The 27,312-nt window shown below is 43.5% G+C and overlaps 1 protein-coding gene across 1 annotated transcript in view; it reads right to left on the bottom strand.

Moving 5' to 3' along the window:
* Positions 1–27,312, bottom strand: part of adamtsl3 (ADAMTS-like 3) — a 220,548-nt gene that overhangs the window by 165,236 nt on the left and 28,000 nt on the right. The window contains exon 3 of the mRNA XM_053635527.1: positions 21,061–21,180. Within this exon, the coding sequence (XP_053491502.1) occupies positions 21,061–21,180 (120 nt within the window). The remainder of the gene's footprint in view (positions 1–21,060; positions 21,181–27,312) is intronic.

The raw sequence follows: 27,312 nt of genomic DNA, 5'->3' as shown, positions 1-27,312 counted from the left end.
AACAATACTTCAGTAGAACAGTGTTCCAGCTGATGCTAGCTAGCTACAATACAAACTATGCAACAAAATTTAAGCTACATTTCACCGCTGCTGATAATTACAAATAATGGCTAATAAATAAATGCTGCCCATGAAACAATTCAACTCAAACTGTTAATCAGTAAACTTGAGTTACTTTTGTTTCCAATCAACAGACAAGAAGCTGTGTAGCTTAATGTATTAAAAGTTTATATTTCGTATGTTACAAAAATTTATTACATTGAATTTACCAACTCAAAAATATAGCTATTACAGGCCATATTACTTAGAAGGAAAATGAAAATAAAGACAACCCTGCAACTGATTAAATTACAACCACAGTTAGGTTATACTGTAATGTTTCACTTTATATTTGCGTATGGCACAATATCACAATGTTTTCTATCAATAAATTGAATCATATCACCATGTGTGACACACATATCCAGGTGAAAAATTCCTGCTTTCATTCCCTGTCTGAATTATCACAGAAGGGAGACATGTAAATATTTGTCACACGGTAGAGTCGGTTGCAAGTGCAGGCAATCCTTATTGCAAGAAGTTAACCTGGGTTATATTTGTGGGTATGTGTGGATTGAGTCCAGGTATGAGTGATCAGTATTCAGGTTAATGTATACACAATAGTGGCTGTGTATGATGGAAAACTGGGTCCAGATCAGCCATACTCTGATGCCAGTTAAGATTCTGGGATACGAAGTTCATGGCTGAATCCGGTTATTATGCGACAATATTTACACACAGTATAACAGGTGTTCTGACAAACTGTTACACACCCCTTAAAATCTCTCAGATAATATTTTCACCCTTATTTTCATGTTTGTAATTTTCCGATATGAAATATGTTTGCATGTACCTAAAGCAGAAGAAATGTTCTAGTTTTGTAAAGTTTGGTTTTAGATTCCATTCTGACTGCAGCACAAGACAATCACAGACCTAGTTTGTGTTTAGATAGTCGTTAGCATGTTTGCCTCACACCCCCGAGGTTGAGGGTTCGATTCCCACCTTTACCGCGTGTGCATGGAGCCAGTATGTTCTCCAGTTTCCTCCCGCAGTCCACAGACATGTGTTGTAGGCTGACTGGAATCTCTAAATTGTCCATAGTGTGTGAATGGGTGTGTGACTGTGTGTTTGTGTGATGCGATGGGTTGCCACCCCTTCCAGGAGGTCCCCCGCCTTGTGCCCCAAGTCCCCTGGGAACGGCTCCAGGCTCCCCGCAGCCCTGTGTAGGATAAGCAGTACAGAAAATAGAGGGATGGATATTTCCTCACCATTCTGGTGAAATTTAGTTATATTTTATTAAAGTTGAGGTGTCAGAGTATGTTATAACGAGAAAAAATAAATAAAAATAAAAAGATTTTGGCCAAAACCAGACTTTTATTCTCTTTTGGCTATTTTCCCAGACTACCACAGAAATAGAAAACCAACAAAGTATTTAAACTCATTTTGATCTAAATTATAAAAAAGAAAAAAGAAATGCTGGAAACTAACATTTGTTATTAAATATGTTCAAACTTAAACCCCAGTAACCACCTAACTACTGGAAAATGTCAGTAAAATAGCTAATTAATATCTTACCAGATGGATACTGACCCACTAGGTTCATAGATAGCTAAGAAAACAACCCCCCAACCCACACCCCCAGACATGGTGCCCAACACTATGAGCGCTGCTTTCTCTAGTTTAGTTCTCCATGTGCTTTCATTTATTTTGCCATTTGTATTTGCATTGGTTCCAGCGCTGTTTCTTCCCCGTCCTCACACTGGTTTGTTACCTATTGTACTCGACAGTTCTGTGTTTTATTTTGATTAGGTTGTCTATTTATATGCTCCTATTTCTTTGTCGTATTGTAAAGTCTTACTTGATGGTAATCGTGCGTTACTTGAGCGTTGTTTCTCTGTCTGAAATGTTTAGCATTCTGAATTGTACCTCTGGCTTTTCTTTTTTTTTTGGCTTTGCCTACATGTGTCTTGACCTTCATTTGGTACCATGATGATGATTTTTGTATTGCACTTAATCAAAAACATGCTAAGTTTTTTGCAATAATTTCCCACCTGCATCAGCCCACATGTTACAAGCTGATCCTTATACTGTACATAAAAATTCTTCAATCAACTTTTGACATTGTCAAATATTGTTAAACTGAATGCATTTGAAACATTGTGATGTATTTGTTATGAGAAGCAAGAATGTCTTACACAATCTCACTGTTAATTCTGCCTGGGTATCATTAAAATGTGTGTATGTCCGTGTTAAACATTCAAACAATGTGCTGAGATCTGCCCAAATGTGTTTATAACACGTGCATGGAGCTTAGGTCAAATAAATTATATGAGATTACGATTTGTCTGCTAAGGCAGGGTAGTGTCCTATTCAGAACCATCACAATTCCATTGTTTATGGCTGCAGAATATAGAAGATAAGTGGGTGAGACTTAGCATAGGACAAACAGTTCTCAAAGTTCTCTTTGGTAGGCACCCACCATATAAAACTAGTCATATTATTACATCCAGGTAAGCTTTAAAAGAAAATGAAGATACCTTATGTTAGCTGAATGGTCGGTGTTAGCTGGTAAGGGTATTAACATTTTTATCTAAAATACATAATTCATCTCAGAAATCCTGTCATATTAGCCAGTTGGCTAACATGATGTCTGAAAATATCTGCATGTATATAATAACATTGTCATCCTTCTCCCTACTTGAATATTTTATATATACAGTACAGTATGGACGCAAAGAAACACCCACATTCCTAAGTATGTATGCTCACATTTCCATATACTGCATGCAGTGCCAGCCCATGCACATATGGTATTAGGCAAGCTTCACCCAAGCCTCACAACACCATGCTTCCCATTTTCAGACTGAACACTTCAGACCAATATGTGCCTTCACACATTTATTTCTTCACAGCATTTTATTCCTGCCTCAGATTTCTTTTTTTTCCTCACTGTACAAATGGCCTTGTCACCTTTTTGTCATTCATGAAACACCTATATGTATTTTTTTACTCAATATATTATTCTTTGTTCCCTACTGTGGAAACCCAGCTGGCTGTGGTTTTATCTAATTCTGACCAGCATTATGATATATAACACATCTATTCAGTAACTTAGTGCTGCAACAGGTTTGTACTTATGGATTTTGTGTTAACTTTATTAATGACAAATGCATTCTTGGAAAACTGCCTCATCGGACCTGGTCTGAATACATCCATTGTTCAGACCACTTCCTTTTTCTCAGTGGTACTGTTTGAAACAAGGCTTAGGTAAAGTGATGGGCAGTTTGTGTAGATGGCATAGTTGTATGTGGTTTTCAGTTCGATTCTATTCACATTATCTTTACTACCATGTTACCACCATAAAACAACTTGGTACTGCCTGAGCATCTTACGCTTCTGGCTGACAGTCGCTAAAACACTTAAAGCAATTAAACAGAGCAGTTTCCCTGTGTGAAGTGTAGTGTAGATATTAAAACAGGGGAAAAATACACCAGTTCACCAGTCTTTGACACTGTTGTTACACTGCTAAATAATTTGTACTGGTGTAAACATGAGTCAAAAAAACTTCCACTTCTAACTTAACTTAACTAGGAAAAAATTCCTTTTCTTTCCCTGTTTTGTCCTCATTTCACACCTGCAGCTCTCTGTGAGTTTGAAATTTTATGGAGGTTTGGTGTAACTTTGGTGGAAAATTTTAGCTCTGTTTGGCCTGGGGAAATATTTATACTTCAAAAAAAAAATTGTAAATGTGGTTCAGTGTGTGTATATTTTTTAATGTGAAGAGCAATTAATGTTATTTTTACACATGTCTGTGTGTATGTGTAAAAATAGTGATTTCTCTGTACGTTTCACTAGCACTCAGGGCAATTCCAGATGTTGCCTGCTAAAGACCCCACAAGCCATCCTCCTTCTCTCCAGCTTTCTGCAAACCGAATAGTCATAACTCCAAAAGTACCCTGTGGTAAAACCACATGTCGCACTCGATCAGTTTTAATATTAGCAGGATTCTGGGAGTGCACGTGGCAATTTGTACATCTGTGCACTAACGCGTGCACCGATCCAGGCCTGCTGAGAGCGCGTGAAACTAGTCCCGCCTCGGGAGAAAAGTGTGTTTGAAATGTGATGGTGAGTGGGGAATTTTATAAAAGGGCCCCATTTTGCAGCTTTCAAGCTGTTTCTCTGGTGGCAGGTGGAACTTCTCACTGGACACAGAGGAAACAAAATAATGTTCCATGGGAAGAACTGTTGGATGGCATGGAAAGCTCAAAGAGATAAAGCATTTCAAGTCAGCTAGATAATGTTCATTGGAGTGTTTCGAGCTTATCTACTGAGAACGATTCGCGTAAAATGGGACCAAAACCTTTCCCCTTACCCAAAGAAAATCGTTCAGGCAGGACATGCATCTAAAATTTGTCTCTTTATTTCTGCACTGAAGCAATCAGGGTAATGTAGCAAGTAAATGAGGTCTATCCTCCCCAAAATCTCTCCAGAAACAACTCAGTTTTTCAGTAACATCACCCAGAATTGCTGATGTAGTTTAGCACACAGTGCGACTATTCTCTAACTGAAATTTCACCATGTACCAGAATACCGAAACATTGCGGGTAGCTATCTAAGACAACCCAGAATCTTTTTATTATAATATTTATTTAGCATTAAATTGGTATACCACCTGCTCACCCATGCCTGCGGATTGTAATGCAAAGCTGTAAATAAGAATATGATTATCATGAGTTAGACCCTATTGTAGCATTTAACATTATTCATTATCTTCTACATTACTTTCAAGCTAATTACACACTGTAAGCTTGATGAATATTTAAAAAGCTTGCTTCAAACATAATGTATGAAGTTAAGTTTATAAAGATCTCTGGATGAGCCAACAGTAAATATTTTAGGTGAGAGACGTCTGTTACATGTTAAACCAAAAAAAAAAAGGCAGTCATTATCTTGGATGATAAAATGTATGAATTCAATTTTCATTCAGTTCAATTCTTGGCATAAAGAAAATTGATTATCTAAAACTCTCATCTGTTCAGCTCATGAACCTCTGAAATGTGTAACCCGAGGACGAGCCGGGAGGATCTTAATTAAAAACAGCAGAAAACAAAAGATAAAAATCAGTCACTCTAATAGGTCTCTTAGTATTTTCCATCTATCAAAGCAGATATTTTATAATTGCTTGGTTTTATAGTATATCCTAGTTGTGATATTATTGTACATATATCTAATAATGTCATACTATTTATTTCATAATCTGTTGGCAAACTAGCATTTGTGAAAATATAATTTCAAAAGGATTTTTTTTTCTATTTACAACTAAGATATAAAAGTAGATTTCCATGTGAATCTATTTGAGAGAGCACAGTAGCAGCTAATTTCTTCCCACTCATTTAGCATATACATTGGTATTGCCTGTCAGGTCCTTCATCCCCCATGAGCCATACCCAAGGATTTACCAAATGTGAAGTTATAAGCTTTCTAAAGCGCCACATATGTAAGCAAATGAAAGCACCCCGGGAAAAGAAGTGGTCACAGTGTTACACGCATCCTCTCTGGCAGCTTAAATGGTGAGTCAAGAGCCTAGAAAAGGCGTTCAAGATACATGGAAACAGTGCATTAAAAATAGATCAAGGGACTCATGGCAGAAGAGGGCAGAGTGAACATTAGCTGGCAGTTGATGGGATCTTAAGTAGTGTCTGAGAATGAAGGGAATTTTAATTGGGGACAATTAGAAGCTGCACATGACATCACAGACCTCACACATACACACTCCTATGCACTCAAGCTTGGTAATTCTTGAGTTCTCTAACTTTTAGTGTACTAGTATGGTGTATTAAAAAAATAAATAAATAAATAAAAACCCAGCAAAGACATAAGCAGGGTCAGAAGTCTGCTACTTTAAGAGAAGCAAATAGCAAAAATGTATTTGCTTGCTAAACATCAAGTAGTAAAAAAGAAAACTGCATACAAACACTATGACTAATAGCATTTATGGTAAGATGAAATTGTTTACCAATTTTTTTTCATTCTAAATCTTGTGCTTACGTGTGGTTCCAGAAAAGTAAAAAAAAAAAAAAAATCCACTTTAAGACATTTATTAAGAGCAAATAATATGATGACTATAATCAAATCTTATAGTTTTTTCATCAAATTTTACTATATCACCAATGGAAAAGATTAAACTATTGCTTTGGTGCCTCAGTATTCCCAGCCTTAATACCAATATTAAAAATTTAGACTTATAGAAAGGAAATGTCTGAATCGCAGCTTAAACCGAGAAATGAATTTGTAATCTACTGTAGAATACATCAAATAATAAAAGCCAGTCTATAAGGAAAAACTCTTAACTTCACTCCTGTCTATGCCATAAAAAGATTTTCAGGGTGAATGAGCGTCTGACCCACCAAAAAGAAAAAAAAGGGGGAAAAGTGTAACCCAAAACAGCACCATTCTTTACTTAGAGAGGAAAGGCAAGTGGAAAGTTGTGTGTCCAGCTTTATTATTTTTTCAGCTCCTAGGCACAGGGCCTCATCTACAGTATGACTACAGAAAGGCAGAGTAAGAACTAAACTGGGACAACCACTTCCTCCTGTTATACGGTAGCATTTTTTAGTTGAATAGCTAGTCATGACCAGGATTCACAAAATTTTCACTGAATTCATGTGTGTAATTGAAATAAATATTCCATTTAAACTTGTCAGCATAATACCTGTATGATAGCAGTAACTCATGCCAATTATGCTATTTGAATCCTAATAAAGCCTGTCAATCAAGGTTCACAGCTCGCATAGGATATGAACATATACTTATTTCCCCCACTGTGTATGTGTGTGTGTGTTTGCGTTTTTATATATATATATATATATATATATATATATATATATATATATATATATATATACACACACACACACACACACACATACACAGTGGGGGAAATAAGTATTGGACACGTCAACATTTTTTTCAGTAAATATATTTCCAATGAGTCTAATCACATGAAATTCTCACCAGACATCAGTATTAACTCAAGAAATCCGGAAGTATAAAGAATTCACAACATTAAAGTCCATAAATAAAGTTATGTATAATAAAGTGGAATGACATTGAACATGCTAAGAAAAACCAGTTCTCCAAGGCAAGGTAAAGCAAGGAACCAGCTAAAATCTGTAAGTAGTTATACCCCCTATCTGTGCAAATTAATATCAGCTAAATTAATGGTCTATAAAAAGGCTTTTCGTTACCAAGGTGTCACACAAGAAACATCTCATGATGGGTAAAAGCAAAGAGCTCTTTATAATTCCAGATTTCTTGAGTTAATACTGATGCCTGGTGAAAATTTCATGTGATTAGACTCATTGGAAATATATTTACTGAAAAAAATGTTGACGTGTCCAATACTTATTTCCCCCACTGTATATATACAGAGGTGAGGCACAAGGCCTCAAGAAGACAGACTTGTGTCTAGATCAAGAAACAGAAATTGTCAATAATAATAATAAGAAGAAGAAGAAGAAGAAGAAGGAGAAGAATTCCATATTAACACTGTGTATTACCGATTCATTTTAGAAGTATTACATAAGAACGACTTATGATCTCAGTGCTACTGTATTTTAAATTTATGCTACAACACTATCAGCTATTTAGCCACCATTGCTACCTGCTTAAGTTAGTAATGATGCTCAGCATACAGCCTCACTTGTAAAATGATCAAATAGAGACTACTAGAGGTGATGAACAACTATAATGACACAAGTAGAATGGCCTTTGCCAATTGCTGTCTGATATGGCACCATAAACTCATACCAGTTTCCATATAACTGCCAATATAGGAGAAGACTAATGTTTCATATATCTATGAAGAGTCAATTCTTGAATTGGTTGCTAGCAATTTTAGCCACAGCATTGAAGTCGTGGATAATATCATTGTAGATCACTCTATACCATTCTATGAGCCAAGAAAAATTACTGTCTCAACATCACAGCTCATTTTAGATTATTAAGTACCAGTTTTCTGCTCTGTTCATGAGTCCTCAGTGACACAGAGCAGGCTATCCCTCAAAACTGAGCCATACATTACTTGGTTCCCTTTACGCTGACTTGTTTTATTCTCAGCCACAGTACATCAAAATGTCACTAACAGAGCCCAGCACAGCAAAACCTGCCAGTTGTGGATCCTTTAACCACTCTTTTTATAAATACCCACCGCCATAATGCCACAAACCACAGAAGCCATGCCTGTGCCTGGTATTAGCCTTCTTGTGCCACGCGCCACCTCAAATTGTCACTTGTCCACCATTACCCATCAGCTCACAACCACAATTTCCCCTTCAACAATCCACTGAAAATTAATCAGCACACTCCCAACTCCCAAAAATGTATCCTGCCTACACTCAGACCAAGGGCGTTCTGCTTTTTTTCTTCTGCCTCATGATCCATTTCAGCGTTATCCATTGCTCGCATTATGTGGAAACACTGGCGCTAGTGTGATAGAAAGAGCCAAGAAGGCACAGCTGCCTAGGATCAAAAACGTAGTGCAGGCAGTAGAGCATGTTAGACACACTGTGAAGAAGTCGGTGGGAGCTGGACTTCTCTGAATACCCCATCGTATGCAGTGTATGTGTGTCTCAAGCAACACAAAGAGACTGGCAGGGAAGGTGTCTGAGGGAAACATATGCTTTATCTATTAGTTTAAGCTTCTGCTGTCATAGGGAATAAGCCCTGTATATGGTATTGTAGAGACTTGATGGACATTTTGACATTACTGATAGATGAGATCTGCTGTGAAAGGGACTCATTTGAACTCTTGTAATTGGTTATGTTATTGAAAAATCTTTTTTGTTTGTTTGTTTGATTGTTTGTTTTTCCTTCCAATCACTGCCCTGTGGAACAACTGAGTTCAAAGTACCAGGAATAATTTGACGTGTCTGAAGAAGAAGGAACCTGAGGCAGGTGAGGAAAAGCCTGCGAATCTTTTGGGAGGTGAAGCTGTGAGACGTGGGAACTGGTGTACATTTCTGAGATCCAGTGTGTGAAATGACAGTTGATTTGCACGCACTATCCATTCAAGCTAATTCTCTCGTTTATGTCAAGATCAGTGTTTCCAGGGTCTGTCTAAACATTCTACACAGCCTAAAGTCTTGGTACCTATTGTTATGGTGTTGTGAATGAAAATTGTTTTGTGTGTGCTTATCATTATTTTTATTGTCCCCAATTTTCATCCATCCATATTATGTATTGCTTATCTTACACCGGGTCACAGGGAGCCTGGAGCCTATCCCAGGGGACTCTGGGCACAAGGTGGGGGACACCCTGGGCAGAGTGCCAACTCATTGCAGGGCACAATCACACACATATTCACACTCTACGGACAATTTGGGAATGGCAATCAGCCTACAACGCATGTCTCTGGACTGAGGGAGGAATCTGGAGTACCAGGAGGAAACCCTCAAAGTACAGGGAGAACATGAGAGCTCTGAGCATTTAATGTTGCAAATGAACTTTTCTTTGACCCCAACCCTTGGCCACCCTATATTCTTTCAGATTCCATATTTATCATTATAGGACTACAGTTAAATTTGAACATTTTATTATGTTAACATACGTATGTGTAAAATATAATCACACAATATGATCACACAAAATCTGTCTTTAATATTTCTGAGATTAATTTACAAAATAAATGAATGAAAGAAGAGATTATGAGTTTCTTTTGTGACCCCATTTGTAAATCAAGTGACCCCACATGGGGCCGTGACTCTTAGTATGGGAACCCATGCTGTAGGGGTGATGGACAATGGGAGACGTGATCCTTCTGGTCACTGTCCCTTAATACGCTATTGAAATACAAGGCACTTCAATATTGTTGCGTTTTAGTGAGAACCATGTAGGAAAGTGTACGGTGACTGCAAGGTGATGTGTTGGACATTTCTTACATCCACTGCCCATGTTTAGATTTTTTTAACGTTCATAGTCATGTGGACCAGAAGGTACTCAAGGTGCCATGAGTAATTCGATTTTTTTTTTTAGGGAAACAAGTGCAGGAACATATTGGCACCCTGTCCAGGGTGTACCCTGCCTTGTGCCCGATGCTCCCTGGGATAGGCTCCAGTTTTCCCCGTGACCCTGAAAAGGATAAGCGGTATAGAAGATGGATGGATGGATGGATGGAAGTGCAGGAACATCCTCAGATGATGGATAAGCAGGCGTAGCACAAAGGACAGAGCAGATTTTTCTTGTTTTTCATTATTAATGTCACTGCATTAATAGCCATCACGGCAGAGTCGTGTAACGGCCAGAAAAGTCTGGCATACCTGGACTTGCCTAATAGAGAGGGCTAAATGAGGCTGACTGGCCTCAATTCCCCTTTAAACCCTGAAGGTGGTAGGAAAATGTCTCCAGCCTCATAGAACACCTTCCTCAAAGGAAGTTCCACGCTGTCTCGAATTACAGTTAGAATTCTTATTGGTATGCGCCGGATATTTCAGTTTTGCATTAAGCATTAAATATGGATGGCTTTCACATTATTCAATGATATCTATATCTTAAATTGTAGTTATAGCCAGAATGATGCTTGTTGGTTTATTTTAGCAATGTTTTTTTTTTTTTCAAAAACTGATTTATTATAATTAAGCAATACTGCACAAGCAAGTGTGCTGTTACAGTGAATATCCAGGCCAATCAGGCCTAGCGCTCAAGTAATCACAGCCATGATGATATTCAGTACAAAAGCACAATTGTGAGAGTGATATTACTTTTATACAACAGTTCTAGGGCTGGACAATAATTCATTATCAATATATATCGCAATTATAAACACATTTCCGATATTTCCACATAGATTACAGCATTTGTCACTGTCTTACGTTCAGAGCGCAGGCATCAGTTCATTGTATTCAAACCAGGCAGAATGAGCACAACACATTTAGCTATGTACATGATGACATTCACCACTGATATGCAACCAGTGCTCAGCAGTGGTAGGCTAAGCTCCAATGCGGCAAGTTTTAGCTACAAAATGAGTACTCCTGACTGCAATACAAATGCGACTGAACGGGCTTCCACAAGTGAGGAGAAACAGAAAAAATAGTTGATAAGAGATGAAAGACTAATTCTGTGGTATGGAAGTGGTTCGGCTATCTAAGATCTGATAAACTTCAGGTTTCAGTGTGCTGTAAAATGTGCCGGAGAGTGATGCGGAATAGCAGCAGGAACACATCAAATCTGTTCCACCATCAGAAGTGGTTTCATCCAATAGAATATTCTGAGAGTCAGAAGATGAGACACCATAACAGTTTAAGCCAACCTGTCTCTGAAACATCACCGCTACCTCCATCACCAGCTATGTTAAAAGAGAAACCCATGCAGCAAATGCAGATGGCTGCATTCATGCCTTATGACAAGCAGTCTAAATGTCCTAAAGACATTACTATGGCTGTCACAAACTTTTTGGCTAAGGACATGATGCCGTGGGTTTCAGGAAAATTATGTCAGTCATCGACCTCAGATACGAGCTCCCTGGCCGGAAATATTTTTCACGCACAGCTATACCTACACTTTATGGTGAAGTTAGAGAAAGCGTGGAGGAGTAACTGAAGTCAGTGTCATATTCTGCGACCACAGCTGACCTGTGGTCAAATCAAACCTCGGAACCATACTTGAGCCTGATAATCCACTTTATTGACCAAGATTGGAAGCTTGTCAGCTTATGCCTCCAGACGGTTTACTTTCCTGAGGATCACATGGGCAAAGCAATTTCAGCTGGACGTATGAATGAGCTTGCCGCCAGGTCTGCATCACCATAGATAGCGGGACCAATACCATCAAAGCTACTGAGTTGAACAGATGGACAAGACTACAATGCTTCGGGCATCGATTGAACTCTGCTATTGGTAAATTATACACAGTTAATATACATTTGGGTATTATGTTAAGTTATTTTGCTTAGGGTATGAGCATATATTAATAAAATCATTACAGTAACAAATAGGCGATATGCTTAACACAAAATAGGCCTAACCTAAACGTAGCTTAACATTGCAGTGCTTGTATGTTTTTTGATAGCTATTTTTATATTCTTTATATTTGTTTATATTCTTTTTATATTCACAGTTTTATGCTTGCTATATGGTTGTTGCATGCCATGTCATAAGAATTTCATTGAGCATGTGTTATAAAACACTTGAGTTGAGGTACTCTGTGTTGTGTAGGCTATGACTACGGAGCCTTGCACTGCAATCTTAAGTGGCTTAAAGCATAAAGCTCAGACAAACCCAGACACTAGATATTACTTAGTACTTAGTTGGCCTGTAGTTTTGATTAGGTGATTTCATTCCCCCAAATTTTTTTAAGTGACTTTATAGGATATTAATTTATTCTTTAGTCAAGACATATATATATTCTATTTGTATGGATTCATACATACAGCAATTCTATCAATTAAATTCAAAGGTGTTTTACTGGCATGGAAACAGATTTTTACAGATGCCAAATAAGGTGTGAAATAAAAACAAAAAAATGTACGTAAGCAGGAGAATTGTGAAATATAAGTACAAGTGAGAACTATATATTGCAATATCTTTTCTCTCTCTGTCTACAGAGAAAGTTAACCAAGACAAGCAAGTGGACAGAGCAATTGGGGTCTGTAAAAAGGTGGTGGCTGCCTTCTCCTACTCCTGGAAGAAGAAACGGGACCTTGTAACTGCTTAGGAGGAGTATCACAGCTCATCAGTGAAACACCAACAAGATAGGGCTCCCGTCAACAAATGGTGAAGAGGGTTATGGAGCAGAAAAGGGCCATCACAGAGGTCCTCTCAAAGGACAAGAAGACCAGGTCGCTGGTTCCTACCTGGCAAGATGTGGACGTTTTAGAGTCTATAGATGCAGCTGTAAGCCCGCTCCATGAATTCACTGATGCCTTGTCCGGTGAGTCCTATATCAGTGTGTCATTCCTAAAACCAATGATGCATCTCTTCAACACCTACATCTTGAAGGAAGCAAAGGATGACACAGACATTACAAGGACAATAAAGACAACAGTGATGGGATACCACAACGAAAAGTATGATGACCCAGCCATGGATGATCTACTTGACATGGGATGCCTCGTTGACCCAAGATTCAAGCTTCAGTACACTCAGGAGGAGAACAGAGAACACATCAAAGAGAGAGAAGGGATGCTGAAGGCAGAGATAGCTGTTGTGGTAAGGGAAGAGGAGTCTAGAGAAGAAACCATAGGAGATGTTTCTGCAGCAGTTCCACCAGCCAAGAAAACAAAGCGGTTTCTGGATAGCTTTTATCAAACAGGTCCACCACTACTAACACGGAAGGCACCGAAGGCTCTGCTGTACACAGAGTGCACAGCAGGTAGATGAGAGAGAGCTCTGCAACTAACTTCTGTCTCCAGATGCTGACAATGACTCAAATCCTCTGGTTTGGTGGAAAGTCTATCAAAAGAACTTTCACAGAGTAAGCCACATGACAAAACATTACTTCTGTATTCAGGCCACAAGCTCTCCCTGTGAGAGGGTTTTTTTGTACAGGTGGCAACATTGTCACATGTAAAAGGGCATCTTTGAAGCCAGATAATTTAGACCAGCTTGTAATTCTTGCCAGAAACCTCTAGAGGCTGTCATAGGGTGTCATCAACCCTCAACAATGTCCCTGCCACAGCAACATGTGTTTTTGTTGTTGCTCACTCTTTTTTCTGTTTTCTGCAGCAACTCTGAACACTTTTCATATTTTTTATCCTGGCTGAGGCACTTTTGAAGCACTTATTTATAAGAATAAGATAATCAGCCTATGCTGTAGTTTAAAGTTAAAGATATTAAGATTGGCAAAGGTGAAGTTTTATGTTTATTTGACAGTGATTTCACATTCCTTGTTTGTATGTAAATATTTGTATTTGTAAATACAAATAAAAGGTGAACATTAATTGATTTGTACCGTTTTTATTTCTAAAATATTGTATAGTTTTATAGGAGGTTTCATAGACTTGGCAAATTCATTATTCAGAAGTTTGTAGGTACAGACATCCGTTGTGGGCATTCTTGGCATTTTTTCTGAGGCTTTTATATTGTTCATATTAAAATCGAAATTATATTGTATCAACCGAAATTAAGAAATATATTGTGATATAAATTTTTTAAGAAATTAATATTGCTCAACTCTCATATCATACACAATATGGCCAAATATTCTGTTTATTTTTGCTCTGTCAGCACAAATTGTTTTCAATGAAGCCACAGCTGGATAGAGCGATATATGTTGCCATGCAACGCACAGACTATAGGTAAACTCACACTCGCAATTTTATCACTGCAAGTCACCAGTCACTGTACTATGAACTTGCCAGTAGGCGTTCCTACTACTATTTGCCATAGTAGGGTGACACAACTAGCATTCCACTTTTGACAACAAACCAGTTTTCTTGCCGCTAAAATTAAACATTCTGGATAGAGAGCGTTTTTATATAAAATTCCCCAGTGTATATATGCATCACATTCTATGAGATGAAGGAGAAGCAGTGTCTGCTCTTTGCCGCTGCGGCCATCTATCTGCTGTTTCAAAGACAACGTGCCAAAAACAACGTGAACAAATATAACCTTTCTGTGCATGGGCTCTGCAGATATCATATATATATATATATATATATATATATATATATATATATATATATATATTGTCGCGACGGACCAACAGCCGGCGCGCAGGAGAAGAAAGGCGCTCCTTCCCCAATTGCCGCACTGGCACGAAGCAGACAGCCTCGTGCCAAACATACCAGCAGCCGGAAGGACCGTCACGGCGGGGCGGGACCGCTGACACCACGCCGGCCGGCGATTGGGGAGTCAGGCAGGAAAAGTCCACCAATCAGGCGACAGAGGAGGAGGATAAAAGGGCGCGCTTCCGGCCATACGGGGAGAGGAAGACCGACGGTGAAGGAACAGAATCCGTGCGTGCTCTTCAGCAGCCTACAGACGCGCCAACGCGGAGCACAACGGTAATATTGACCCACGCCGACCACTAATCTCTCTCTCGCTCTCTCCTCTTCTCCCCGAAGGTGTGAGCGTGGACGAGACCACCGGGCGGTGAAAACGCACACACCGGTGGATGACGGCACGGGAGACCCACGCCCTCGCCTCGGGAACCCCAACACGCCCTCAAGAAGGTCACGCGACAGCCACACCCCCACGCACTCACACACTCGCCCCTCCCCACGTCGGATAACTCGCACTAAGCTAAAATAAAACACCCTTGATAACTGCAATCTGTCTCTTGTGGGTCTGTGCTCTGCCCTTCCCCCGAGCTAACTCCCTACACTGGTGGTGGATGCAGGCATAGGAGCACAGACTCGCCTGCAACGAGCACAAAAAAAAAAAAGGGGGACCCTGAGAGAGAAAAAAAAAAAGGACAGAGAAAAAAAGGCGAAGACAACCATGGATCACACACTGAAGCACCTGCTGGAGGCCAGCCTCCAGCAGCAAGCAGTGACCCAGCAGCTCGCCGAGAGCCTTCAGCTCGCCACCCAGGCGCTGACTGACCTGAGGACGGAGACCCCCGCAGCCACCGTGCCCCTCCCCAACCCGGGCCGCGAGATCCGCCACCTGCTTCCCCCCCTCGGCCCCGAAGAAGATCTTGAGGCGTACTTTGAGACCTTCGAGGGTATTGCCCGCCGGGAAGGATGGGATCGCGACGACTGGCCTCGCACCCTCGGCCCCCTGCTCACAGGAGAGGCGCGGGCGGCCTACTACGCCCTCGAGCCAGAGGAGGCTGCCGACTCCGCCGCCATGAAGGAGGGGGTCCTGGCATGGTGTGGGTGAACCCCCTACCAGGCGGTGACAGACTTCCATCACTGGACTTACCGACCGGGGGCCTGACCACGCGGCCAGCTGAACACCCTCCTCCGGATCACCAAGAGATGGCTCCGGCCGGATCAGCATACCGCCGCGGAGGTGACAGAAAAAGTGGTGGTCGACCGCTTTCTGAGGGCGCTACCCCGGACAGAGCGCCAGACAGTGGGGGCACAAGCCCCGACCACGCCCCAGGAGCTCCTGACAGCCCTCGAACGAACCATGGCCACCCTGGAGCTCGGCCGAGGTGAGCAGCCGCCCCTCGACCGACCCTGCGGTGCCCCTGGCCCCCGGCCCGACCGCCAATCCCGTCCCCGCGCCTGGAGGGCTCGCCAGAGGTCACCCGTTCCTGGAACCCCCCCGGACGAGCCCATGCCTACGGAGCCGGAGAGGGAGCCCGCCCGGCCGCTTTCGAAGCCATGGCTGGCGGGCTGCACCCTCCACCTACAACAGCCGCCGCAGGCCCCGTCCCTGACGGTGTGGGTCGAGGGGAACCCGGTAACCGCCCTGTTGGACACCGGGAGCACGGTGACCCTCACCCGGCCCTCCATCCTACCCAAGGGACGTCGCCCGGGGGTAGTCCTCACCGTAACCTGCATCCATGGGGACACCCGGGAAGTTCCCGCAGCTGAGGTCCAGATCCGGGGTGAAGCCGGGGTCTGGCCCCTCCAGGTGGGCCTGATCCCCGAGCTCCCGGTGCCCCTGCTCCTTGGGAGGGACTGGCCCGGATTCCCGATGGGACCGACAGCCGAGCCCCCGAGACTGCGGCGACGCACGAAGAGGAGCCGGGCCCGGCAGGCCTACCTGGCCCAGGACAGCGGAGAGACCTCCACGGAAGGTAAGACCCCCCAACCCACTAACCCTCTGTGGTCTGTCTTTTCCCAGGTGAACCGGGAGGGGAAGTTCGGACGGGAGCAGAAGGAGGACGACCGTCTGAAGCACTGCTGGGCCCAGGTGCGACTGATAGAGGGGGTCAACCAGAGCCCCGACCTGAGACTCCCCGCTTCGTACTTCCTCGTCCGGAACGGGCTCCTCTACCAACGGGCCTGCCGCCGCGGGGAGCAGGTGGACCTACTGGTGGTCCCCAAACCCAGGACACCCACCGTCATGCATCTGGCCCATACACATCCACTCGGCGGCCACCTGGGGCCACGAAACACCCTGGAGAAGCTGAGGGATCGCTTTGTGTGGCCCGGGATGGACGCGGATGTCCAGGCCTTCTGCCAGCAATGCCCGCAGTGCCAGCACACGGCCCCACGGCCGCCCCCCCGGCTCCCCTTATCCCTCTACCCATCATCAGCGTCCCCTTCGAGCGAGTGGGCATGGACCTCGTGGGCCCCCTACCCAAGTCTGCCCGGGGCCACGAGTACATCCTGGTCATTGTGGACTACGCCACTCGGTACCCCGAGGCGGTGCCACTGCGCAAGGCCACCTCCCAGAACATCGCCAGAGAGCTGGTACTCCTGTTCAGTCGGGTGGGGATTCCAAAGGACGTGTTGACCGACCAAGGTACGCCTTTTGTATCTAAATTAATGGCCGACTTGTGTCGATTGTTGCAGGAGAAGCACCTCAAGACGTCGGTCTACCACCCCCAAACCGACAGGCTAGTCGAGAGGTTTAACCAGACTCTCAAACGGATGCTGCGCCGGGTGGTGGACGAGGAGGGGAGGAACTGGGACCTCCTCCTCCCCTACGTGCTTTTCGCCGTACGAGAGTGCCCCCAGGCGTCCACGGGCTTCACCCCCTTTGAGCTCCTCTTCGGCCGGCGCCCGCGGGGACTGTTGGACGTGGCACGCGAAGCTTGGGAGGAGCAACCGTCCCCCTTCCGCTCGGTCGTCGAATACGTGCAGGAGATGCAAGTGAGGATCGACCGGGTAGCTCCCATAGTCCGGGAGCACATGCACGCTGCGCAGGAGGAGCAAAGAAAAGTGTACAACCGCCCAGCACAGCCCCGAGAATTCCAGCCGGGGGACTGGGTCCTCCTGTTAGTGCCCAGCAGTGCCTGTAAGTTCCTGGCCCGGTGGCAAGGCCCATATACAGTCCTCGAGCGCCGGGGCCCGGTCAACTACCGCCTGCAACAGCCCGGTAAGCGTGCGGAGGAGAAGCTCTACCACGTGAACCTCCTGAAGAAGTGGATAGAACCGGCCCCAGTAGTGTCAGCGTACACAACCCGGGACTCGGACCATGGCAAGCGTACCTTGGTCGGGTTAGGGGAGGACCTCACCCCCGCCCAGAGACAGGAGCTCACTGAGCTGATCGACCAGTTCTCGGATGTGTTCTCGGCCTCCCCGGGGATGACCCAGCTGGTCCAGCACGAGATCAAAACTCCCCCTGGCGTAGTGGTGAGACAACGGCCCTACCGTGTCCCAGAGGCCCAACGCAAAGCCATTGAGGAGGAAATCAGTCGGATGCTACGGGACCACGTCATAGAGGAGTCCAGCAGCCCCTGGTCCAGCCCCATCGTCGTAGTGCCAAAGCCGGACGGGAGCATGCGGCTGTGCAACGACTTCCGGAGACTGAACCAGGTGTCCGAGTTCGACAGCTACCCCCTCCCCAGAGTGGACGACCTCGTCGAAAGGCTGGGGAGGGCCCGGTTCATTTCCACCTTGGACCTGACCAAGGGCTACTGGCAAGTTGCGCTGGCGCCGGAGGCCAGACCCAAGACGGCCTTCAGCATGGCCACCGGCCACTGGCAGTACCGGGTTCTCCCCTTTGGGCTACACGGGGCACCCGCCACGTTCCAGCGGTTGATGGACATCCTCCTGCGGCCCCACCGCACGTTTGCCGCTGCCTACCTGGACGACGTAGTCATCCACTCCTCCACATGGGCCGACCACCTGTTCCATCTTAGGGAGGTCCTGAAGGTGCTCCGGGAGGCCGGCCTGACGGCCAACCCCAAGAAGTGCCACCTAGGGCTGACTGAGGCCCAGTACCTGGGGTACCGCATCGGCCGGGGAATGCTGAAACCACAGGCGAAGAAAATCGAGGCCGTAAAGGACTACCCTCGTCCCACTTCAAAGAAACAGGTACGGGCCTTCTTGGGGTTGGCGGGGTACTACCGGAGGTTTGTGCCTAACTTCTCTGCTGTAGCTTCCCCCCTCTCAGATCTCACCAAGAAGGGCCAGCCAGACCGGGTCAGGCGGTCAGCCGACGCAGAGAGGGCCTTCCAGGCCCTGAAAGGGGCCCTCACCAGCGCGCCGGTACTGCGTAATCCGGACTTCGACCTCCCATTCACCGTGCACACTGATGCGTCCGAGACCGGGCTTGGCGCCGTCCTCTCGCAAACCTTCAACGGGGAAGAACATCCGGTCCTCTACGTCAGCCGGAAGTTATCCCCTGCGGAGAAGAAATACGCAGCCGTCGAGCGAGAGGCCCTGGCAATAAAGTGGGCCATCGAGGAGCTGCGGTACTACCTGGCTGGCCGGCACTTCATCCTCGTAACTGACCACGCCCCCCCCCCCCGCAGTGGATGGCCAAAGCCAAGGACACAAACGCCCGGGTAACACGCTGGTTTCTCGCCTTGCAAGATTTCTCGTTCCAGGTTAAGCACCGGGCGGGGGCCCAGCATGGCAACGCAGATGGGCTCTCTCGACGAGACGCACTCTGGGCCCACCACCGAGCGGCAGTAGGCTCGGAGCTGAGGGGGGGGTACTGTCGCGACGGACCGACAGCCGGCGCGCAGGATAAGAAAGGCGCTCCTTCCTCAACTGCCACACTGGCACGAAGCGGACAGCCTCGTGCCAAACACACCAGCAGCCAGAAGGACCGTCACGGCGGGGTGGGACCACTGACACCACGCCGGCCGGCGATTGGGGAGTCAGGCGGGAAAAGTCCACCAATCAGGCGACAGAGGAGGAGGATAAAAGGGCGCGCTTCCGGCCATACGGGGAGAGGAAGACCGACGGTGAAGGAACAGAATCCGTGCGTGCTCTTCAGCAGCCTACAGACGCGCCAACGCGGAGCACAACGGTAATATTGACCCACGCCGACCACTAATCTCTCTCTCTCTCTCTCTCCTCTTCTCCCCGAAGGTGTGAGCGCGGACGAGACCACCGGGCGGTGAAAACGCATGCACCAGTGGATGACGGCACGGGAGACCCACGCCCTCGCCTCGGGAACCCCGACACGCCCTCAAGAAGGTCACGCGACAGCCACACCCCCACGCACTCACACACACTCGCCCCCCCCCTCACGTCGGATAACTCGCACTAAGCTAAAATAAAACACCCTTGATAACTGCAATCTGTCTCTTGTGGGTCTGTGCTCTGCCCTTCCCCTGAGCTAACTCCCTACAATATATATGTATATGTATGTATAATTTTTCAACATGTTGTCAGCAGTGTTTGGTTCTATTATGGTTCAGAATGAGCCACTGGATGCCTGCATTTGAGTTTCATAATGAAAATGATGCTTCTAACATGCATATGAAATCTTACACAGATATTTATTTAATCATTGTGCTTAGTACCATATTCCTCTCACTGCGATTATAAAATTCACAAAATGTCATTAGTCTTTTTAGGATTTAACTGAGCTGCCCTCAATTGGTCCTCAGTTTGCCTTTTACTTCCTTGTATTTGAATATCATAATGGTAAATGGTCTTCACTTATGTAGCGCTTTTATCCAAAGCGCTTTACACTGTGTCTCATTCAGCCATTCACACACACACACACTCCAATGGTAGCAGGGCAGCCATGCAAGGCACTAACTTGCCATCAGGAGTAACTTGGAGTTCAGTGTCTTGGCCAAGGACACTTCGACATGTGGAGTCATGTGGCCCGGGAATCAAACTGCCAACCCTTCGATTAGTGGACAACCTGCTCTACCACTTGAGCCACAGCCGCAATACCTTGTGTTAAAAAATACTATGCTAAAGACCACAAAAAATAATTTCATCATATTCTCCTATATTATTTCATATTAGATTGCTTATATTTAAACTTTTTTTTAAAGACACTGTTTTCAAATTCCTGTGATTTTTACATGCAAGCATTTTCCATTATACTACACAGTGTTAAGCATATCGGTATCGGTAAAACCTTTGACTTTGTGAAGTCTATAACTTTAAACGCTAGCACTTAACTGATCCCAGCCAGATCTCAATTACACAGACAAGCTAAATGAAATGTTTGTGAAGGCACCATTACAGTGCAGATGTCTAATGCTTACCTGATCATCATAGCGATATGTGAGATACTTCTCTCCTGTTGTGTCCTCCAGAAAGCTTCCTTGTGGAGAGAGAGCGAACTCAGGCAAGAAGTATGCACTCTGAGACTGACTTGATTCTGCCTGTAGAACAAAATAAACCATTAGAGCTACATTGATGTTTTACATCTGGTTTGCACAGGTATAACACTAGGAGTTTTCATGAGTCTTTGCTCCAACACACCTCTTTTCACTAATCAGCCTATTATGAAGCCACTTATACTGAAACTGTATTACAAAATACACTATACACTACTCACAAACACATGGGTTGCTATTAGGTATGCCTTCCTTGTGACTACATTGCCCATTTTATCAACAAAACCCATTCATGAGCACATCTTTTGCCATGCATTATCTCTCAGCCTTCCCCTGCTCAATCATTATAGTGACCTCCACTGGACCATCATCCATCCATCCATTTTCCATATCGCTTATCCTATACAGGGTTGTGGGGAGTCTGGAGCCTATCCCAGGGAACTCAGGGCACAAGGCGGTGGACACCCTGGACGGTATGCCAACCTATCACAGGGCACAACTGCACACACATTCACACACTAAGGACAATTTGGATTTGGAAATACCAATCAGCCTACAACACATTTTGGACTTGGGAGGAAACTGGAGTACATGGAGGAAACCCCTGAAGCACAGGGAGAACATGCAAACTCAGTTCACACAGGATGGAGGCAGGATTTGAACCCCCAACCTCGGGGGTGTGAGGAAAGCATGCTAACCACAACTGGGGAGATATTATAATATCATAACTGGGGAGATCTTATAAACACCTCAGTAAACACCCATCAAACTATGAGTGTAAAAAAAAATTTTTTACATCCCATTAAAAATGATCTAAGAATGATCCAACTTCCAAAAAAAAAAACCTATTATATCTGTTCAGAGATGATCCAGTGGGAGGCCTTTTCAGCTGATGGATGGGGTTACAAATTGTGCATAGAATTATATCAGGTACAACATGCACTTGTAAGTGTATGATACATGGTGTATCACCTAGCTTAAGTTACCGTTAACTAGAATATTCTATATTCTATAATATAAAGGTTGTACCCAATAAAAAGGTAACTCTGAATATTGACAAAGTGAGTTACTGAGTTCAGGTGTGAACCCCAAACACTGATAAATAACAGATAGCTGCACTAGTTAGTGTGACTTTCTGTTCACATTTTGCATTTTATTTTTCCACTCATCAGTTATCATATTACTAATTATATTCGAACTGCCTCCAAGCCAGTAGTCACTAGCCGTGATGGAGATCCACATTTCTTGCAGAGTTCAGTTCTTATTCCATCTACTCCAGCCAATCAGGGCTTTGGCAAAGCGTCAATTAGCAGGATCAGATGTGTTTAATAAGCAACAGAGCTAAACTCTGCAGGAATGTAGATTTGCAGAACCATAGTTGGTGATCACTGTATTAATCTAATAGACATTAGCAGCTAAGGTTCTGTGTCGGTGGGCCAGGTTGTGGGTTAAAATCACATGTGATTAGATTAGGTTGAATCCAATCTAATGTGCAATTTGTTTTAAATGAAAGTGTCTACTAAAATCAAGAAAGAAAACAGGAAGTGCATTTATGATGTTAAACAGAATGCAGTAAATATGAAACAGCATCATGAAACTATACTCGCACAGTATTTGGACTATAAAAAGCTTGATGATACGTGACATGATTCAAGGTCTGAGCAAGTGACTTTAACCTGATATCAGCGTTACACAATAACATGTAGGTATTTATGCCCTCTCTGGCCCGGAATGTATTATACACTAGTATACAGCTCTTCTGTTCATGGTTTAGAAAGGACACGTTGGAGCATTAATCAGTTTCACTTAGCTGAAATGGATGCCGTTCATGAGTCTCTTATATCATTATGCTATTGCTCCAACCTTCGTCAGGGAACCACAATATGCAGCTTAAAAATGATTTAGGAACTCATCGACCACAGCACCTGCTTAGCAACCAGATCTCCATCAGCCTAAACAAACATTTACATTTTTTAATTCAGGCAAAGGCCCATTTTGCTCAATGGGTCACCTAGAACAATCCCAGAGCCATGCAATCCTGCCAGAGAAGAAATTCCACCTTACGCAAAAGGCTTTACTCACAAAAGCTTAGCAGCAACATACACTCAGAGCGCAAGTCCTCAATCATGGCAGCAATTTTCAAGCACAATGAACTCACTGTATTTAATTCACAGTATGGTGGGGATTAGCTAAACAGGCTAGCCACACTCTTCTAAACAATTTGTGATGGTTTAAGAGGTTAAAGAATTATAGAGGAATCTCTTGAAGGACACAAAAGGTGTTTTCTCTCGCCATTTCCTAAGGAAACATATTTGCAAATGAGAATCTAGCACCACACAGTCAATCGCTGTGCATAGGGATAGAGATTGTGTTAAGAGAAACAGTGCCTAGGAATATATTTAAAGCAGATATGCAGCTGCCAGCTTTTAAAGGCACTTGCTTTCATCAGTGACAGTCAGTTCTATACTGACAGGCCTGAATTAACAGCCTGCTATGTGTGTATATGTGTGTGTGTGTGTGTGTGTGTGTGTGTGTGTGTGTGTGTGTGTGCGCATGTGCCTAATGCTTCTGAAAACTCTTATATGCCTTTTCTTAAAACTTTTAAACTGCCTTATATCTATGGACCTACTTTCTCTTTTACACACACACACACACACCTGCTTTATTTTCCCCTGGACCATCCCTCAGCCTAAACAAGTCTACTCAATGACCTCTCTCTCCAAAACTCCCTTAAGTACCTCACCATCTGTCTGTACTCTTAAACACACACACACACACACACACACACACACACAAAAGCTACCCTCACTAAAAAGTGATCCAGGATTTGGGTGCTGCGATAGAGGACTCAAGGGAAAGCAATCTTCCTCACCTATTAATCCTCTGTGAGCTATAGAAGAGCCAGGTAGCCCACACAGAGCGATGACAAACAGAGAGACAACAAATGCACCGGTATGTAAAGAGGTGAAACATGCCAGTATATATTATAGACATTAACAGATAGCTGAAACCCACAGGAAATGCATCTGCAAAAAAAAATTCATATACACAGATGTGGCATCTACTTAATTAACCTAATATGGCTCAGAGAGGGTGTCTTTATTTAAAAAATGTTCTGTAACAAACTGTACCCAGTGGCAACAAGATGTCCACACAATTATATCATTAATTATTTAGGCTTTTCGATAAATCTTCATTATAATGCAAAGGTGGTGTACCTTTGTACCTTCCTCTCAGGCCAGTGCATTCTCATGAATCCAAAAACACACTCAGAAGTCAAAAACCAGGAGACACAGCAACAACATCTAGGAAACAAGGAGTTAAGAAAAAAAATATGACACTTGGAACCAAAGTACTAGGAGAGCTCCTGAAACCAGGGAAACACAAAAACACAGCTTAGGACTGTAATATTAAACAGGCAAGACTTGCCAGCACCACACGATTAACTGTACACACACCAACTAATAGGACAAAATGGCAGGCTGCTGGTTGTATTATATATTATACAGTATAGTGTATATTTTTGAGGACAATGGTGGATTTATATAAACAGGGGTTTTGATTATGATAAACAAATTAAAAGGTACACTTTTAAGGGGTTTTTCAATAGTTAATGGCTCTTTGCTTCCGAAAGTGGCTCTATTTGGAGAGATCTCTCTCTCTCCCTCTCTCTCTCTCTCTCTCTGCACAGACTCAGCTCTGTTGTTGGGTTTCATATAAACCCTTTAAGTATTCCCCAGAGAGAACTTTTAGCGGTTTTAGTTTAAAATTTTTTGTGTACTTCATTTTTAGCCGAGGACAGAAAGCTCGTCTTATACTGTGCGTTAGCAGCGTTGCCTTTTTAGTATATTGTTTGTAGTTTTTCTTCAACATATTAAATTGCTCTAGATATGCTGTTAAACCCAACTGCGCATGGAGAAGAAATTTCTATGTTGATGGGTGCCAAAAATGTGCCTGAGCAGGAAAAATCCATTTCAACCAGCTAGATAGCCAGCTACTCTACTAATTCATTGCAACTTTTCTGGTTTGGCTTGAAGAATCTGTGATACATCCAAGGGAACTGGGTGTGTCTCAAATATGATTGTGATGGACATAAGCCCAATGTTTTAAATGGGATAGAAAATGGATGGTTTTCAACCAAGTTGCTGCATCTCCTTGCATCTGCCGTCAAATCAAGCACAAGAACAAATGATCATGTCATGTTCAGATGTGAAAACCAGGGTTCACATTTATCAAAGCATGCATAGGACAAGTTATAATTCTGTGTGCAAGAACTGCCTGTACATAGTAGAATTTGCTATTTGAATTTGGGATCTTGGGTCAATAGTGCAAATGCTTTACTGTTGCGCCAGTCTTTTTGGTTACATGTGTGGAATATATTGACCCAATAACATTTGGAAAAGCTGTAATGGTGTGAAAACCCCTCCTTATTGTTGTCTATTCCGATGCTATAGTTGGAAATGTACTGCAGTGTAATGTCTTTCAGAATGAGCGATATGAATGCAGGTAAGACATGATATTATTCTGCTCATAGTTGGTTGGGAAATGCCAGACCTGTCACTAATTTCTCACTGAAATGTGACTAAAAACCCTAGAGACTTGAGTGTGCATGGGGATGCTATAGATGGGTTTTGTCGTCCTCTCCAAATGTGGGGCAGGTTGCTGGCAGAGATTGCAACAGGCACAAAAAAATCTAATGATGCACCACTCATAACTCTCAGCAAAGAGGTTTCTCAAAATCTTCAAGCAAGTCATCATTCTAATCAATACTCAGTTTACTGCAATTACACTTTTCTACCACTAGGGCTTTCTGTATACACATGATTAGGAGTAGTCCTAAATATACCCATTTCCATACTCACAAGAAGCACTTTCTTGTTCAATCAATTTCTCAAACTAGAAATGTGCATACACAATGTTTATGCACAAAACTATGCATATACACACAACTATGCTTGATAAAAGAGACCCAAGAACTGCCAAGAAGTAGTAAACAGGAAGCTAAATCCATGGCAGGTAAACAGAAGGGCGGACATGACTGAAGATTTTCAACTTAGATTCAAGTCCAAAACTAATGTATTATGCATTCAAAGATTTCACTTCAGTGTTCCTTTCCTTCAGGAATTCAGACTTAAACTTTCTCTGACCCCTTTAGAAAAGATGGCCGCTTTCTCCTCAATCAAGCTTTGTGTCATGCCGTGTTGATAACAGATAGAATCAGAGGCAGTGAACCGGTTTTATTTAGCCCTGCATTGCACAAACTCATTACACAAGGTTACTGGCATTTACAACAGCAAGCACAGGTGCGTCTATTTTATACACCGCCACGCTCTAAGTTTCAGCGAGCTCTCGATTAGGAAACTATGGTCGCATTGTCTGTGTCAAGCCGCAGAGCCAAGCGCTGAGTCGACATCCATGGCACGAATCCTCGTTGTGAAGATGAGATGTGAAAGGCTCTGCTTTGCCTAGAAGAATGTCTTGATTCTTTTAGAAGGAGCTACGCCCAATAAAATCAAGACAGTCCTGGCAGCTCGGAGGCCTTATGTAACCCAGCATGCTTTTCTTTCGCCTGCTACGGCCGCTCCTGAGTCAGGTTGGGGTTCTTAAAGTACAGAATGATTCAGATTAACATGGACAGTATAGAGAGAGCATGAGAATGTATGTCATCAGTTATCAAAAACGAATAAAAATGTTACTCTGCTGATCCTGATTATTTAAGAATACATAATTTAAAACAGACAAATCCATTGTTTAGCTGTGTGAGAAATCCTCATATGAAACTCTAATGTATCTGAATATGCTAGTGCTTTCATTTTCAAATTGAAGACACTGTGTATAAGATGTTTTTCGATTGTTGCCTACATTGAACTCCACCTAATTTTGCCTCCATTAGTACATACCTAATATTCCCCTAATGCTGTCGGTCCATATGAATGTACTGCAGTGCTGGACTGGGACATAATTTCAGGCCTGGAGTCTCACACTCATCCAGGTTACCCCATACACCCAAAACAAATTTTGAAACCACTGACTATCCTTTTTTTTCTTTCATAAATTCAATTTATTACACATAGTATGGCCATCCCATAAACAAGCAGCCTAGAGCTACTGAAGCAGGCCTGATTTATATCAGCTTAAATAGGTCTGCACAGACCATTATACCAAGCATTTAACAAA

Source organism: Ictalurus furcatus, chromosome 10 (assembly GCF_023375685.1).
Source record: "Ictalurus furcatus strain D&B chromosome 10, Billie_1.0, whole genome shotgun sequence".
NCBI lineage: Eukaryota > Metazoa > Chordata > Actinopteri > Siluriformes > Ictaluridae > Ictalurus > Ictalurus furcatus.
The sequence above is the reverse complement of the archived record's forward strand: the minus strand, read 5'-3'. Positions and strand labels throughout refer to the sequence as shown.